Below are 15,663 nucleotides of genomic sequence, written 5' to 3'. Positions count from 1 at the left end.
CTGCCATAAAATATTATGAGGATGTGTAAATAATTCAGTCTAATTGGGGAAAACATCTATAAATGCTTTACCTTGTTGGCTTTTGCTAATATTGTTTGGGTCCAGGCTACATCTACTTTTGAACGATTTGGGCTAGGAGGTAATTTTCTTGAGTTTATAAAAAAAATGTTCAGATTTTTATTATTATAGATGGAAATGTAATCCAGTCTTTTAAATTGATTCATAGTATCCATCAAGGGTGTCCTCTGTCCAGGTTTTTTTTTTTAATTGGCACTTGGGCTTTTTAGTGTGAGTTCAAATATTTTCATTTAGGATTACATATTGAAAGTAAGGTAGTATATATAATGTTATATGTACACAATATTTTAATATGTGCCACAGGTCTGGAAACTAATATGCCTGCTACTGAATAATTTAGTTATTTTTCTGGTAATAGCATAAACTTTGAACATCTGAAGTATTGTGATTATTTGGTTTTCCTAACTTTTCTTTTCTATATATTTTTGTTAGCTTAGTTTGGTGTACTTGTTCAACTATTTCTAGTATGTTTTCCTACAATTTAGTCTACTCTTTGCAAACTCTCTCTCTCTCTCTGTGGGGAAGTCTGATATGCCTGCAATCACAAGGCACAGTCTTTTATCTGGAATGCATTTGCATTTCGGTACTCAAGCTGGTTTCTGACGAATGGGTCACCTGATGTCTAATTCAAAGCTCTCCCTCCATGTATTTGATGGCAGAGGAAGGATGGGAGATTGAGCTGTGAACAAGCATGCTGACTACAGGGACATCTCAGACCATGTCTGCCGTATGGTCATGTGACTGTAGTTGACATGGGAGTAACATAACACTTAGCAATCAGTAAAACATCAATAGCAGGTTGAAGAATAATGTAATGAAAAATGAACACCACCCTTTATAAACATCTTTTTAAATTGAAGCTTTAAATATCTTGGCCTATGGATGTACAAACTGGATGAATAGGCTAAATTATATTCATTTTGATACTGTAATAAGATAGGATGCTATTATTATTATTATTATTATTATTATTATTATTATTATTATTATTGTTAACCTTCTGATTGGAAGAGGGCACAGCTGAGACAAGAGGAGCGAGTGTGGCTCAGAGTAGAGATTGGGCCAGTTGTGAAGGTGTGAGTAGTATACGTGGCAGTAGGGTAAGAAAGAGATGAGATTTCAGAGAGGGTTTAAAGATTTGAAGGTTGGCTAAGATTCTGATTGGGCGTATCAAGGAATTCCATAAGTGGGTAGCAGCACAGAAGAAGTCTCGTAGGCTGGAGTGAGAGGACAATGTAAGGTACAGGTCAGAGGTAGATCTAAGAGAGAGTAAGGCAGAGTATTTGAAGACGAGATATGAGATGTATGAAGGGGTATAGTTGAGTGCTTTGTGAGCGACGATGAGTAATTTGTATTGGATTTTGAATTATATGGGGAGCCAGTGTATTGATTTGCAAAGTGTGCGGCGGAGGAGGAATAGATATTACATATTTGGGTGGCAAGTACGCCTTACCTCTGTAGTAGGTGTCTGTATATGCTGAATTTATAAATTCTTTCAGATTGTCTGTTTTCTCTGCAATTTCCAGTAACAGTGGAATCGCATTATTTTTTCCATAACTCAAATTCAACATTGCTTTTAGCAAGCACGTTTTCCCTGTTTCTGGTTCTGTGGAAAGAGAGTTAAAAAAAGATAATCAGAACCTGTTTTTATGACAGTGATAGAGTTTGCCAGAGTGTAAAGGAAGCTCAAAATACTAAGGTTTGTCAATATGTTACCTTTAAACTCTGGGTTTGTGAGACGTTTCTGAGTCCGGAGCAAATAAACCAGAAGATCATCTAACTCATCGCAGTCCCCATAAGCTACAGCATCAAATATCCTAGTGCGGTCATACAACTTAAACGTTCTGTCCTTGCAGCTGGTTATGGAGTCCACAGATGAACTCTGTCTGTCACATTCAAACAAGTACACTATTAATAGAGATTGTATTTTCTATGGTTTATTTACATATCTGATTGTATGCATATCTTCTTTATGTTATCAAATACGCTTTGAGTAAACACACTCTGTTTGTTATCATAACCTTATGATACAGCAAACAGTTCATCATTTAAATTGTTTATATTTGACATAAAAAAATAGTTTTAGACTCAGATTTGCTTTGATTATTCCTTGATCCTCGTAATGAATTTTTTTTTTTTTTTTTGCAAATGCCCACTGTGGGACCTCCGACAGACAGGTGTATTTCTTTTTAAATCAACTGGGGCACCTTAATTGTACACATGTGGACTTTAAACAATTCATTATGTGATATTAGTAGACAACTGATTGTACCAGGGTCTATGTAGGGGTAAATCCTTATTCAATTGACTATTGTCTGTATTTTATATGTAATTAAGAAAATATTTTTTTTAAATTGATGTTATAGAGTATTAAAACAATCATTAACAATTATGTTGCTTATGGTCATTATTACATTTTCATTTTAAAGAATGATCAGATGTCTAGACAGTCAAAATACAAGTTTAAAATGTTTTTAAACCACAGTTGTGAACTCAGATCAAGATCAGTCTGTACTGGTGTTCAGTCCTGGAACTAGAATAAGCTGTACTGTTACATATAGACAATATTTTACAAGAAGACATAAAACAATTTCCAATATGTGGATCCGGAGTCATAGCAATACAATATACAAAATACTGTTAGGGCACCCGTTAAATAACGCTGGGAAAAGATCCCTGAACCATGTCACATACACTGTCTACATGGACACCTATGAAATACATAGTACAGAAGTGACCATGACCTTGTGTCTACATAAATTTCTTACAGTTACTTCCATGTTACATATGCTCCCCATGCAGACAGCAGTGATGCACACGTTACAATAGTAACCGCAAGAATAAATCCCTTGTCGGTGATATTCGGCGGTATACTCGCATCATATTCCATTTGGAATGCAAAGTGAGTGTACTGCTTGTGTGAACGAGCCCTTAAAGCACATACAGTAGATGGTGGACATTTGAAGTGTCCTAAATGATCTATACTTACCTGGTCAACTGATTGCAATGTCTTCCTTTTTCAAAATGTACATGAAATTTGATAGTTGGAGACATAACCTTGCTTTCTATCTGATACACAGAGTCCATAGGAGCCATTTCCCGCTCCGTGTCCGCTTTGCCAAAACGGCGACCTTTCGTTTTAGGTGAGCTGAAAATGGCATACTTGGTATGTTTTAACTTTAAGTGTTGACTAGTTTCATGACATTGGAGATTGTTGTCGTCGCTATGAGACTCATCCGCAGAAGCAGTTGTATCCTCGGTATGGTCTGTTTCTTCAAGATCGGATGAACTTCCCATCTTCTTCATTTTCATTAATCTGCAGAAATAAATAAGTCATAAAAAGTTCTGTACATATTTTTGTGTCACTGTCAGTACAATAAAACACCATCAGAATGATGTCAGTGAGTTCTCTGTACAGCGCTGTGGATTTAGTGGCGCTATATAAATAGCTGATGATGATGATGATGATGATCAGAAATAACCTTTATAAAGTGCAGAGACAATCCAAAATCCCGTTCATGTCCTCTGACATTTGTTATATCCAAAGTCAAATTATGTGCCAGTGGAAAACTTATTACATTGGAAGTGATGATGAAACATGACATACAACATAATCCCATTAGTCCAACAAAGACTTAAATATTCATAGAAAGTAAATTATACAATTACAACAAATAACTCAATAATGCTCATCTATAAACTGCAGAAGTCATTACCCACAATCACTTTGTATGTGTACGACTGCAGTTAGTTCTTAGCACATTTCAAAATGCATGCCCACATGACGGTCTTGGGAAACTCCTCAAAAGCTCAATCTGCTCCATCATTTGCTGGTTGATGGGGGCTCCAGTAAAAGGTAGAAATAGTAAAAATGACACTACAAATCCAGCCTACTTCTACTTTAGCACCACCGACATTCAGTAATTTAAATATTTTAATTTTCATCTTAAAAATACAGATTTACTTTATATTATGACTTAATTAATCAGATGGGCTATTGGGACTGTCTTACATGTGTCAGATGAGACATTGGGACTGTCTTTTATATGTGTCAGGTGGGACATTGGGACTGTCTTTTATATGTGTCAGGTGGGACATTAGGACTGTCTGTTATATGTGTCAGATGGGACATTGGGACTGTCTGTTATATGTGTCAGATGGGACATTGGGACTGTCTTTTATATGAGTCAGATGGGACATTGGGACTGTCTTTTATATGTGTCAGATGGGACATTGGGACTGTCTTTTATATGTGTCAGATGGGACACTGGGACTGTCTTTTATATGTGTCAGATGGGACACTGGGACTGTCTTTTATATGTGTCAGATGGGACATTGGGACTGTCTTTTATATTTGTCAGGTGAGACATTGGGACTGTTTGTTATATTTGTCATATGGGACATTGGGACTGTCTTTTATTTGTATATTTTATTTTTATATGTGTCAGATGGGACATTGGGACTGTCTTTTATATTTGTCATATGGGAATTTTGGACTGTCTTTTATTTGTGTCAGATGGGACATTGGGACTGTCTGTTATATGTGTCAGATGGGACACTGGGACTGTCTTTTATATGAGTCAGATGGGACATTGGGACTGTCTTTTATATGTGTCAGATGGGACATTGGGACTGTCTTTTATATGTGTCAGATGGGACACTGGGACTGTCTTTTATATGTGTCAGATGGGACACTGGGACTGTCTTTTATATGTGTCAGATGGGACATTGGGACTGTCTTTTATATTTGTCAGGTGAGACATTGGGACTGTTTGTTATATTTGTCATATGGGACATTGGGACTGTCTTTTATTTGTATATTTTATTTTTATATGTGTCAGATGGGACATTGGGACTGTCTTTTATATGTGTCAGATGGGACATTGGGACTGTCTTTTATATGTGTCAGATGAGACATTGGGACTGTCTTTTATATGTGTCAGATGGAACATTGGGACTGTCTTTTATATTTGTCAGGTGGGACATTGGGACTGTTTGTTATATTTGTCATATGGGACATTGGGACTGTCTTTTATATGTGTCAGATGGGACATTGGGACTGTCGTTTATATGTGTCAGATGGGACATTGGGACTCTCTTTTATATGTGTCACATGGGACACTGGGACTGTCTTTTATATGTGTCAGATGGGACATTGGGACTGTCTTTTATATGTGTCAGATGGGACATTGGGACTGTCTTTTATATGTGTCAGATGGGACACTGGGACTGTCTTTTATATGTGTCAGATGGGACATTGGGACTGTCTTTAATATTTGTCAGGTGGGACATTGGGACTGTTTGTTATATTTGTCATATGGGACATTGAGACTGTCTTTTATTTGTATATTTTATTTTTATATGTGTCAGATGGAACACTGGGACTGTCTTTTATATGTGTCAGATGGGACATTGGGACTGTCTTTTATATGTGTCAGATGGGACATTGGGACTGTCTTTTATATTTGTCATATGGGACATTGGGACTGTCTTTTATTTGTGTCAGATGGGACATTGGGACTGTCTGTTATATGTGTCACATGGGACACTGGGACTGTCTTTTATATGTGTCAGATGGGACACTGGGATTGTCTTTTATATTTTCATATGGGACATTGGGATTGTCTTTTATTTGTGTCAGATGGGACATTGGGACTGTCTGTTATATGTGTCAGATGGGACACTGGGACTGTCTTTTATATGTGTCAGATGGGAAACTGGGACTGTCTTTTATATGTGTCAGATGGGACATTGGGACTGTCTTTTATTTGTGTCAGATGGGACATTGGGACTGTCTGTTATATGTGTCACATGGGACACTGGGACTGTCTTTTATATGTGTCAGATGGGACACTGGGACTGTCTGTTATACGTGTCAGATGGGACATTGGGACTGTCTTTTATTTTGTCTGATTGTAAGTTTGTTCTATTACATCGGTTGAAGTGCATCAAAAAATAACCTTCCCCACAAAAGTGCAACTGGAAAGTTCAAAAAATGTCCCATTAAAAGTATAGGGATGAGTGTAAGGGAAACTGTAAGTCCTTTTGCTGGGAGAAATGGGCTGGGCATCCTCCCGCAAAGCAGTAAACTCCACTGTGACTGCACTCTTTCCACCCCTTTATTTCTTTTAAATATTCTCCTCCCACAAAATGAATGATAATTTTAAATAGTGGTGTAAAAGTAGGAGCACAACTGCATCTAAATATTCAGCAAGAAACAACCCCTGATTCTCCCAACCCCTACCTCCACTGGAGCAGCTATTTTGGCCCAAAACTCCAAGTGCTTGCCTGTAAAAACAATGTAATTAGCATAAAAGCAAATGCATGACATGACCAATCAAAATTAGCTCTTTTGGCCGCTTTCAGAGTTTGACGCATTCTGCGCCCCAATTGTATGCTTACAAATCTCAATATATGTTCAACGCAAAGCAAAGAAGTGTTTCTATATCAAACAAACATAAGGGGCCTGAGTAATTAAGGAGAGCAAAGAAAAAAAACAAGGAATAAGTTTGTCCAGTTTCCTGGACAAACCAGGGGCCTGATTCATTAAGGATCTTAAATGAAGTGGATCCTTATTTCAGTCTCCTGGACAAAACCATGTTAAATGCAAGGGGTGCAAATGAGTGTTCTGTTTTGCACATATGTTAAACACTGACTGTTTTTTCATGTAACACACAAATACTTGATAGCTTATTTGTACACTGAAATTTAAAGTTGATATGTGTGTGTTACATGAATACATCATATACATGAGAGAATAGTGTATTGACAATGTTATTATTAAATGTGTAAGTCATGTTTTGCTCATCAAATGTAAACACAAACAGCCCCATATCCGTCATTTACCACATTATGGAGCTGATTCTAATTGGCCACGTGAGTCTAGGATTAAAGCGGCGCTAGTACTATTACCTTTAATACAGTAATTTTAACCTGGACTTTTGCTTGCGGCTTCGAGAGCTGCGAGCAAACATCAGTGTTAAAATTACCATAGTAACGGTAATAGTGCACAGGACGCGTTATTCCTAGAAAAATGCCTTCAAATTGAATCAGCCCTATAAATCCAATATGAATCTTTTTTTCTGCAGTAGATCGAATGGCCCATAAGATATGCAAACAGACATCCTTAATTTAGTATAGCCACAGCACTAATAAATAAAGTACCAACTAGAAGGGTCAATATACAAACATCCAATCAGAAGCAGCTGCTGGTGTCATCATCATCATCGTCATCATAATGTCTCTTTACCAGGCATCTGGGTGCATGTACGAACATTTTGTTTTTTTTTTAATTACCTACCCATGTTAAAGTTTATTTAAAAAAATTCAGATGACCTGGGAATGATCTAATAGTTATTTAGCCCAGATTTTAACAAATAATTTCAAAGTAAAAGCCAGCTCCTTCTTTTACAGATCTGGGATTGAACATAAATGTATTCTTTGTTAAGGACTGGTCTGGCCATTTCAGTTAACCAATGATCTACTTCTAAACACATAGCAATATTCCAGTGTAGATTAGTCTATCTAACAAAAGTCAAGACTTCTTATCTCAGTTTGGATAAAGTTTTGAAAAAGTTTCTTTAGTTTATCTTTTAGAAGTCTTAATTGTTGAAACTAATGCACAATTTATTACCAACAAAGGTAATATTAAGCAAAGGTGCATTCTCAGAGAAACAGATACAGTAGGAAAAATATCCTTGCTCTTTATGTGATAAAGGTGTGTGACAGCTTCTTCCAATGGCAAACTCAATCATTTGTCTACATCTTGTGGATAATGCGCAGCTAATTTGGTGGAATATTCCATGATTTCTTAATGTCTGCCATTCTACCACTAACCACATCCTTGAAACGATTATAGATGTATGCAGCAATTCTGTCATTCAATTACATTTTAAGGTAATCAATTAAATGCAAGTATGTGTCTACACAAGATTCTTCCAGATGACGCAATTTCTTCTGACTATATCTAAGTATATTTCTTCTTTCTTCAAAACTTTCATGTCTTAGGAAACCTGGGGGTAAATGTATGAAAGTCCGATTTCTGCAAGTCGCCGGAAATCGGCGAGTTTGCAGCTAAAATTTAAAGCGGCGATGGCTTGTAAAGGCAAACTTGCCTTTACAAGCCACCACCGATTTAAATTTACCCCCTGGTGTCACATCTATAAAAAATATAGGGGTCTTGACATACCTAATCTATAAAACATGTAGAGGGGGGGGGGATAACAAGACTATTCCGGCATTCAATCTATAAAAAAAAAGAAGGTGGCATTTGGGGTATAATTTTTTAAAAACATTTGACTGGTTGGGAGAAATAGTCCTTTTTATTAAATGGAAATGCTGTTAATTCAATGTTGGGGCTGCTAGGAGGGAAATATGTCTACATAATAAATGGGAATGTTTTTAATTTAATATTGGGGCTGGTTCAGGGAAAGAAGGCTTATTTATTAACTGTAAACACTATTAATTTAATGTTGGAGTTGATGGGGAAAAATAGATCTACATAGTAAATGGGAATGCTATTAATTTACTGTTGGGCTGGTTGGGGTTGGGGAGGTCTAATATTTACTAATTACTCTGCTTTCCAGAAAGTGAATAGTAATAACTCTTTTCCAAACAGGGACCCAATATTCCAGGATTTGGCCAAGCAGCAATGAGAGAGGCATGGAGAAGGCAGCAATGAGAGAGGCATGGAGGAGGCAGCAATGAGAGATAAATGGAGGAGACAGCAATGAGAGAGGCATGGAGGAGACAGCAATGAGTGAGACATGGAGGAGGCAGCAATGAGAGAGGCATGGAAGGTGCAGCAATAAGAGAGGCATGGAGGAGGCAGTAATGAGAGAGGCATGGAAGGTGCGGCAATGAGAGAGACATGGAGGAGGCAGCAATGAGAGAGACATGGAGGAGGCATCAATGAGAGAGACATGGAGGAGGCAGCAATGAGAGAGAGACATGGAGGAGGCAGCAATGAGAGAGACATGGAGGAGGCAGCAATGAGAGAGACATGGAGGAGGCAGCAATGAGAGAGACATGGAGGAGGCAGCAATGAGAGAGGCATGGAGGGTGCAGCAATGAGAGAGGCATGGAGGAGGCAGTAATGAGAGGCATGGAGGAGGCAGCAATGAGAGAGGCATGGAGGAGGCAGCAATGAGAGAGACATGGAGGAGGCAGCAATGAGAGAGACATGGAGGAGGCAGCAATGAGAGAGGCATGGAGGAGGCAGCAATGAGAGAGGCATGGAGGAGGCAGCAATGAGAGAGACATGGAGGAGGCAGCAATGAGAGAGACATGGAGGAGGCAGCAATGAGAGAGGCATGGAGGAGGCAGCAAAGTGAGAGACATGGAGGAGGCAGCAATGAGAGAGGCATGGAGGAGGCAGCAAAGTGAGAGACATGGAGGAGGCAGCAATGAGAGAGGCATGGAGGAGGCAGTAATGAGAGAGCCAGGGAAGGTGCAGCAATGAGAGAGACATGGAGGAGGCAGCAATGAGAGAGACATGGAGGAGGCAGCAATGAAAGAGACATGGAGGAGACAATAATGAGAGAGGCATGGAGGAGGCAGCAATGAGAGAGGCATGGAGGGTGCAGCAATGAGAGAGACATGGAGGAGGCAGTAATGAGAGAGGCATGGAGGAGGCAGCAATGAGAGAGGCATGGAGGAGGCAGCAAAGTGAGAGACATGGAGGAGGCAGCAATGAGAGAGGCATGGAGGAGACAGTAATGAGAGAGGCATGGAGGAGACAGCAATGAGAGAGACATGGAGGAGGCAGCAATGAGAGAGACATGGAGGAGACAGCAATGAGAGAAGCATGGAGGAGGCAGCAAAGAGAGAGACATGGAGGAGGCAGCAATGAGAGAGACATGGAGGAGGCAGCAATGAGAGAGGCATGGAGGAGGCAGCAATGAGAGAGGCATGAAGGAGGCAGCAATGAGAGAGACATGGAGGAGGCAGCAATGAGAGAGGCATGGAGGGTGCAGCAATGAGAGCGACATGGAGGAGGCAGTAATGAGAGAGACATGGAGGAGGCAACAATGAGAGAGACATGGAGGAGACAATAATGAGAGAGGCATGGAGGAGGCAGCAATGAGAGAGGCATGGATGGTGCAGCAATGAGAGAGACATGGAGGAGGCAGTAATGAGAGAGGCATGGAGGGTGCAGCAATGAGAGAGACATGGAGGAGGCAGCAATGAGAGAGACATGGAGGAGACAGTAATGAGAGAGGCATGGAGGAGGCAGCAATAAGAGAGACATGGAGGAGGCAGCAATGAGAGAGGCATGGAGGAGACAGCAATAAGAGAGGCATGGAGGAGACAGCAATAAGAGAGGCATGGAGGAGGCAGCAATGAGAGAGACATGGAGGAGGCAGCAATGAGAGAGGCATGGAGGAGACAGCAATAAGAGAGGCATGGAGGAGGCAGCAATGAGAGAGACATGGAGGAGGCAGCAATGAGAGAGGCATAGAGGAGGCAGCAATGAGAGAGACATGGAGGAGACAGCAATGAGAGAAACATGGAGGAGGCAGCAATGAGAGAGGCATGGAGGAGGCAGCAATGAGAGAAACATGGAGGAGGCAGCAATGAAAGAGGCATGGAGGAGGTAGTAATGAGAGAGCCATGGAAGGTGCAGCAATGAAAGAGACATGGAGGAGGCAGTAATGAGAGAGAGATGGATGGGGTAGCAATGAGAGAGCCATGGAAGGTGCAGCAATGAGAGAAACATGGAGGAGGCAGCAATGAGAGAGGCATGAAGGAGGCAGCAATGAGAGAAACATGGAGGAGGCAGTAATGAGAGGCATGGAGGAGGCAGCAATGAGAGAGGCATGGAGGGTGCAGCAATGAGAGAGGCATGGAGGAGGCAGTAATAAGAGAAACATGGAGGAGGCAGCAATGAGAGAGGCATGAAGGAGGCAGCAATGAGAGAAACATGGAGGAGGCAGCAATGAAAGAGGCATGGAGAAGGCAGTAATGAGAGAGCCATGGAAGGTGCAGCAATGAGAGAGACATGGAGGAGGCAGTAATGAGAGAGACATGGATGGGGTAGCAATAAGAGAGCCATGGAAGGTGCAGCAATGAGAGAAACATGGAGGAGGCAGCAATGAGAGAGGCATGAAGGAGGCAGCAATGAGAGAAACATGGAGGAGGCAGTAATGAGAGGCATGGAGGAGGCAGCAATGAGAGAGGCATGGAGGGTGCAGCAATGAGAGAGGCATGGAGGAGGCAGTAATGAGAGGCATGGAGGAGGCAGCAATGAGAGAGGCATGGAGGGTGCAGCAATGAGAGAGGCATGGAGGAGGCAGTAATGAGAGAGACATGGATGGGGTAGCAATAAGAGAGCCATGGAAGGTGCAGCAATGAGAGAAACATGGAGGAGGCAGCAATGAGAGAGGCATGAAGGAGGCAGCAATAAGAGAAACATGGAGGAGGCAGTAATGAGAGGCATGGAGGAGGCAGCAATGAGAGAGGCATGGAGGGTGCAGCAATGAGAGAGGCATGGAGGAGGCAGTAATGAGAGGCATGGAGGAGGCAGCAATGAGAGAGGCATGGAGGGTGCAGCAATGAGAGAGGCATGGAGGAGGCAGTAATGAGAGAGACATGGATGGGGTAGCAATGAGAGAGACATGGGGGCTACAATAAGAGATATGAGATCTGGTAGGCTGCCATCTACATCTGACTGTACCATAAGGATTAATAGTTTAAATATATGGTGGAGGAAGAAAATTTGGGAATGAGCGTGACACTGTGCTGCCAATTACTTCGTCTCTGAGTTCTAGTGTACTTATGGAATGAATAGGTGAGTTTTCAGGAAACACTTAAGTTTAACGTATAGAACTTAGATGGATAGGGCAGGGCAGTGTATTTCAGAGAATGGACGCATGATGAGAATAGTCCTGGAGTCAGGATGATGAAGGATGAAAGAGACATGAGTGTATAAGTGCATGTATTAATGTAGTACTTTCAGTAGTGAAGCAAAGGTGTTGCAGAAGAATTTTTTTAGGTGAAGGCAATATGACTTTATCAAGGATTGAATATGGGAAGTGAAGGACAGGGAGGAATCATGTGTGACCACAAGTGAATGGGCTTGTGACTCCAGTTCCCAAGCCCTAAGCCCTGTCTACACCATGTGACATAGATGATGTCATAAGGATCTGTTATTGTCTCACTGAGAGTAACACTTTGATAGATACATCAAATGCTAATCACACCCCAAGAAGAGGTGTCAGTCTGAGGGGCTATTCCAACTCAAATTTATTTGTGTTACTATCAATACAAATTCATTTAGATCACATTCATCTATACATTGTATTAATATCCATTAAGCATGATGCAACTATTTATCATGTATACTGTGAAATCCTGTAGTTTTGATCAGTAATATATTCTACGGAAACATTTCCCCACAAATCCTTGTTATCACTAAACACTGATTTTGTTTGATTTCCAGGTAAGTTAATACAATCCGTGAACAGCACTCTAAGATCGTTACTGGAAATCAGGGAAAGTGCACAACTGCTTCATCACAAAATTCTTAAAATAGCAGTGATAATAACATACGTTAGGGAAAAGCCTATATTACTTCTCTGTTTGTATATTAGGCCAACCATAATAAGAAAGAAGCACTTAAGAGATTTGTTCTTATGTAACTTATGAACCTGCTTATATATTATTAATTACATTGTAATGAGTTTATCACATGCCACTGGACTGATTTAGAAATAGCTACAAATGGGGATACAAACAGGATCCATGATTTTTTTCTAACAGTCATTAGCCAATTTGCCTATTTATATCTACATGCGATATGCTAGGGAGGTACAATATTTAAACAATAGACCAACATATTGACAATTGTACACTGTTTATACTATGTAAACATACATTTGCAAACAAAGATCATAATAAATAATTTTCCATATGTTTTCTGTTATTCTGCCCAACCTCTAATGCAAGTAATATTTCATTATCTTCTACACTCTATATAATATGTCATATCACATGTCAGCTAAACTTCCATTTAAAAATGCATTTCAAATTACTGTATTGCATGTGATATACATATCACAGAGTTTTATCTTCCAAAAATCCCATTGTAGCTTATAGGAAAAACAAGATACTTTAGATAAGTTCGTTTTTAGTAGAAAAAAAAAGCACAGGAAACAAATGACAATGATGTAGGTAAAACTAATATAGGTTATGCCAATATATACAATATTGAATGAAATACAAAATCGTTACCTTGGAAAGTTATTTTCTATGTTTTTGCAGTTGTCTTTAACAGCTTAATCTTCTATCGGATGTGTATAGAGTGTATTTGTGCCTGTAAATATTGAGCCAAGTCTCATCAGGACCAATTCCCAGCAGTGCTGTTTCTAGATGTAGTGAAATTTCTCTGGACAAGACAGAGTTATTGCTTCCCCCTCGGCATTCTTAGATTTCACTAAGCAGATAGGTTCAGCTCACTAGTAATGTGATGACTGAGAAATAGTCTGTAGAGGATGTAATTCCCAGCAGTTATCAAAGCTTTTACCAGGCGCTGTGCATATGTAGACTCTACATCCAGCAACATATGTCTCACGCCAGCCTTTATCTTCATGGCCAGTGTTGATTTAGATGACGAAAACAAAGACATTTACAGTGAGAAACATGGGAACTGATATACTGATTTCACGCAAATTAGGAAAATATTCATGTTTAAAACCACACTGAAGCAAATATGTTATTGTGATACTGTTTTTATAGGCTGCCTAAAACTAACTTATTTAGTTATAAAATAGCATGCACATTTAATTGTAAATGAATCAACAGATTCCTCTTTTTCATATTAATAATTGTAGCGACCTTTTAAGAAGTTACTAAAGCCCAGCAAAATGACACTTGTAGGATATTAAAAAAACACTACATATTTAACCTGAAATATATTGAACAAACTCATATTTTTAAAATAAGCTACAGCTGAATTTCTTTTAATGTGTCACAACAGTTTCAGAGTGTTAAACGCTCGTTTCATGTTTTATGTGTTTTCCATTCTCACATTGTTAGACATCCGTGTGCTAATTAGAGATGATTGACTGGATTTGGACGATTATGAAATTCAGCTGCAATTCAATTCTTGGATCAGTTCTGATTTTCCACAAAAATGTTTAATGAATGAAAAATAAACGCTTATAGCTAAACTAATATTTTCCCTTATTGTCATCCACAGACGCTGCTGACGAAGACACTATCTGTGCCAAGATGAGATTTATGTGAGGTATTAGTGCTACAGTGTCAATGCAGTATAAATATACCTAATAATAAATAATAAACAGTGAAGGTGCAAAAGTGTTTATTGGTTACAAATGGGACAGACACATAACATTGTCAATGGCCATACATACTCAATACATACATAATAACGTAGTAATAACAAAAATATTCAAAGTAAACCCAAAAGAGTTTCTAGTGGGGATGTAGAAGATGTATTAACATACCTATGCAGTGGTAATGTAATATTTGTGTATTCATGTAAAATATGGTGTAAGGGGTTCTTTGCAGGGCCAGATTTACTGCTAGGCAACCTAGGCAACTGCCTAGGGCCCAGTTATTCCCAGAGGGCCCCTCCAGCGACAGCGGTGAGAGGGGTAGCCAAGGCACGGGGCGCTTCTCTCCACCTGCCTACCCCCTTCTGCCTTAGGAAAAACAAATGCAAACAAAAGAAGAAAAAGAAAATCACATGACCGTGACGGCTCCTGGAAGTCTCCTCTTCTGTCCCACTGAATGTCAGGCGTGACGTCATAATGCCCGAAGCCATATTCAGTGAGAAGCAGAAAAGAGCACCTTGATGGAAAAGAAAGAAGACAGAATACCAGAAAAGAAGAAGACAGAAGAGAAAAAGGCAATAGAAAGGTAAATAATATAATGGAGACACAATGGCATATAATAAGAAAGGGAAATTAGAGATAGGGGAATAAAAGTATGGAGGGCACAGAGTGAGTGAAATAAGAGAAGGGGGAACAAAAGTATGGAGGGCACAGAGTGAGGGAAATAAGAGAAGGGGGAACAAAAGTATGGAGGGCACAGAGTGAGTGAAATAAGAGAAGGGGGGACAAAAGTATGGAGGGCACACCCCCAATGATGCAAGGCATACCCCCAATGATATGGCCACGCCCCTTTAATGACACGCTGCCACTTAGCGGCGGCCCAATGCTTCCCTGCTCCTCAACTATATGGGTATATGCTATGCTAAATAAACTATACTGCTATGGATTTTTCAGGATTTCTCTGTGAGAGATATAAAGATAGAAACACCTGCAATCAAATAAACTAGGTGAGGTGAACAGCAAAGACCTGAAGAAAGTCAATGATATAGATATTTAGTAGCAATTGTAAGAACTTTGATGAACCTTGGTATAATACAAATAGATATCACTAATTAGGACCTTATTCCACTCCAGAGTGTGCATAGATTGTAAATTTCCACCAATCAAAAACTAGAAGATGAATCGCAATTATACAGTACAAGTTAACCTGTGCATGATACTCATGCATTCTAGTCAAATCAAGCTACTTAAGGTGTTAAAAAGGTTCTTGTCATGCATTTGGGCCATAGCC

At 39.8% G+C, this 15,663-nt stretch overlaps 1 protein-coding gene across 1 annotated transcript in view; it reads right to left on the bottom strand.

The window, feature by feature from the left end:
• Positions 1 to 13,476, bottom strand: part of TRPV1 (transient receptor potential cation channel subfamily V member 1) — a 39,609-nt gene extending 26,133 nt beyond the window's left edge. The window contains exons 1-4 of the mRNA XM_075196955.1: positions 13,309 to 13,476; positions 3,068 to 3,394; positions 1,795 to 1,964; positions 1,532 to 1,684 (exon numbers count right to left, since the gene is read on the bottom strand). Coding sequence (XP_075053056.1) covers positions 1,532 to 1,684; positions 1,795 to 1,964; positions 3,068 to 3,390 — 646 coding nt within the window. The 5' untranslated portion in view covers positions 3,391 to 3,394; positions 13,309 to 13,476. The remainder of the gene's footprint in view (positions 1 to 1,531; positions 1,685 to 1,794; positions 1,965 to 3,067; positions 3,395 to 13,308) is intronic.
• Positions 13,477 to 15,663: the final 2,187 nt, after the last annotated feature.

The sequence above is a fragment of the Mixophyes fleayi genome, chromosome 2, assembly GCF_038048845.1.
Source record: "Mixophyes fleayi isolate aMixFle1 chromosome 2, aMixFle1.hap1, whole genome shotgun sequence".
Lineage (NCBI taxonomy): Eukaryota > Metazoa > Chordata > Amphibia > Anura > Limnodynastidae > Mixophyes > Mixophyes fleayi.
This window is presented reverse-complemented; position numbering and strand designations above follow the sequence as displayed.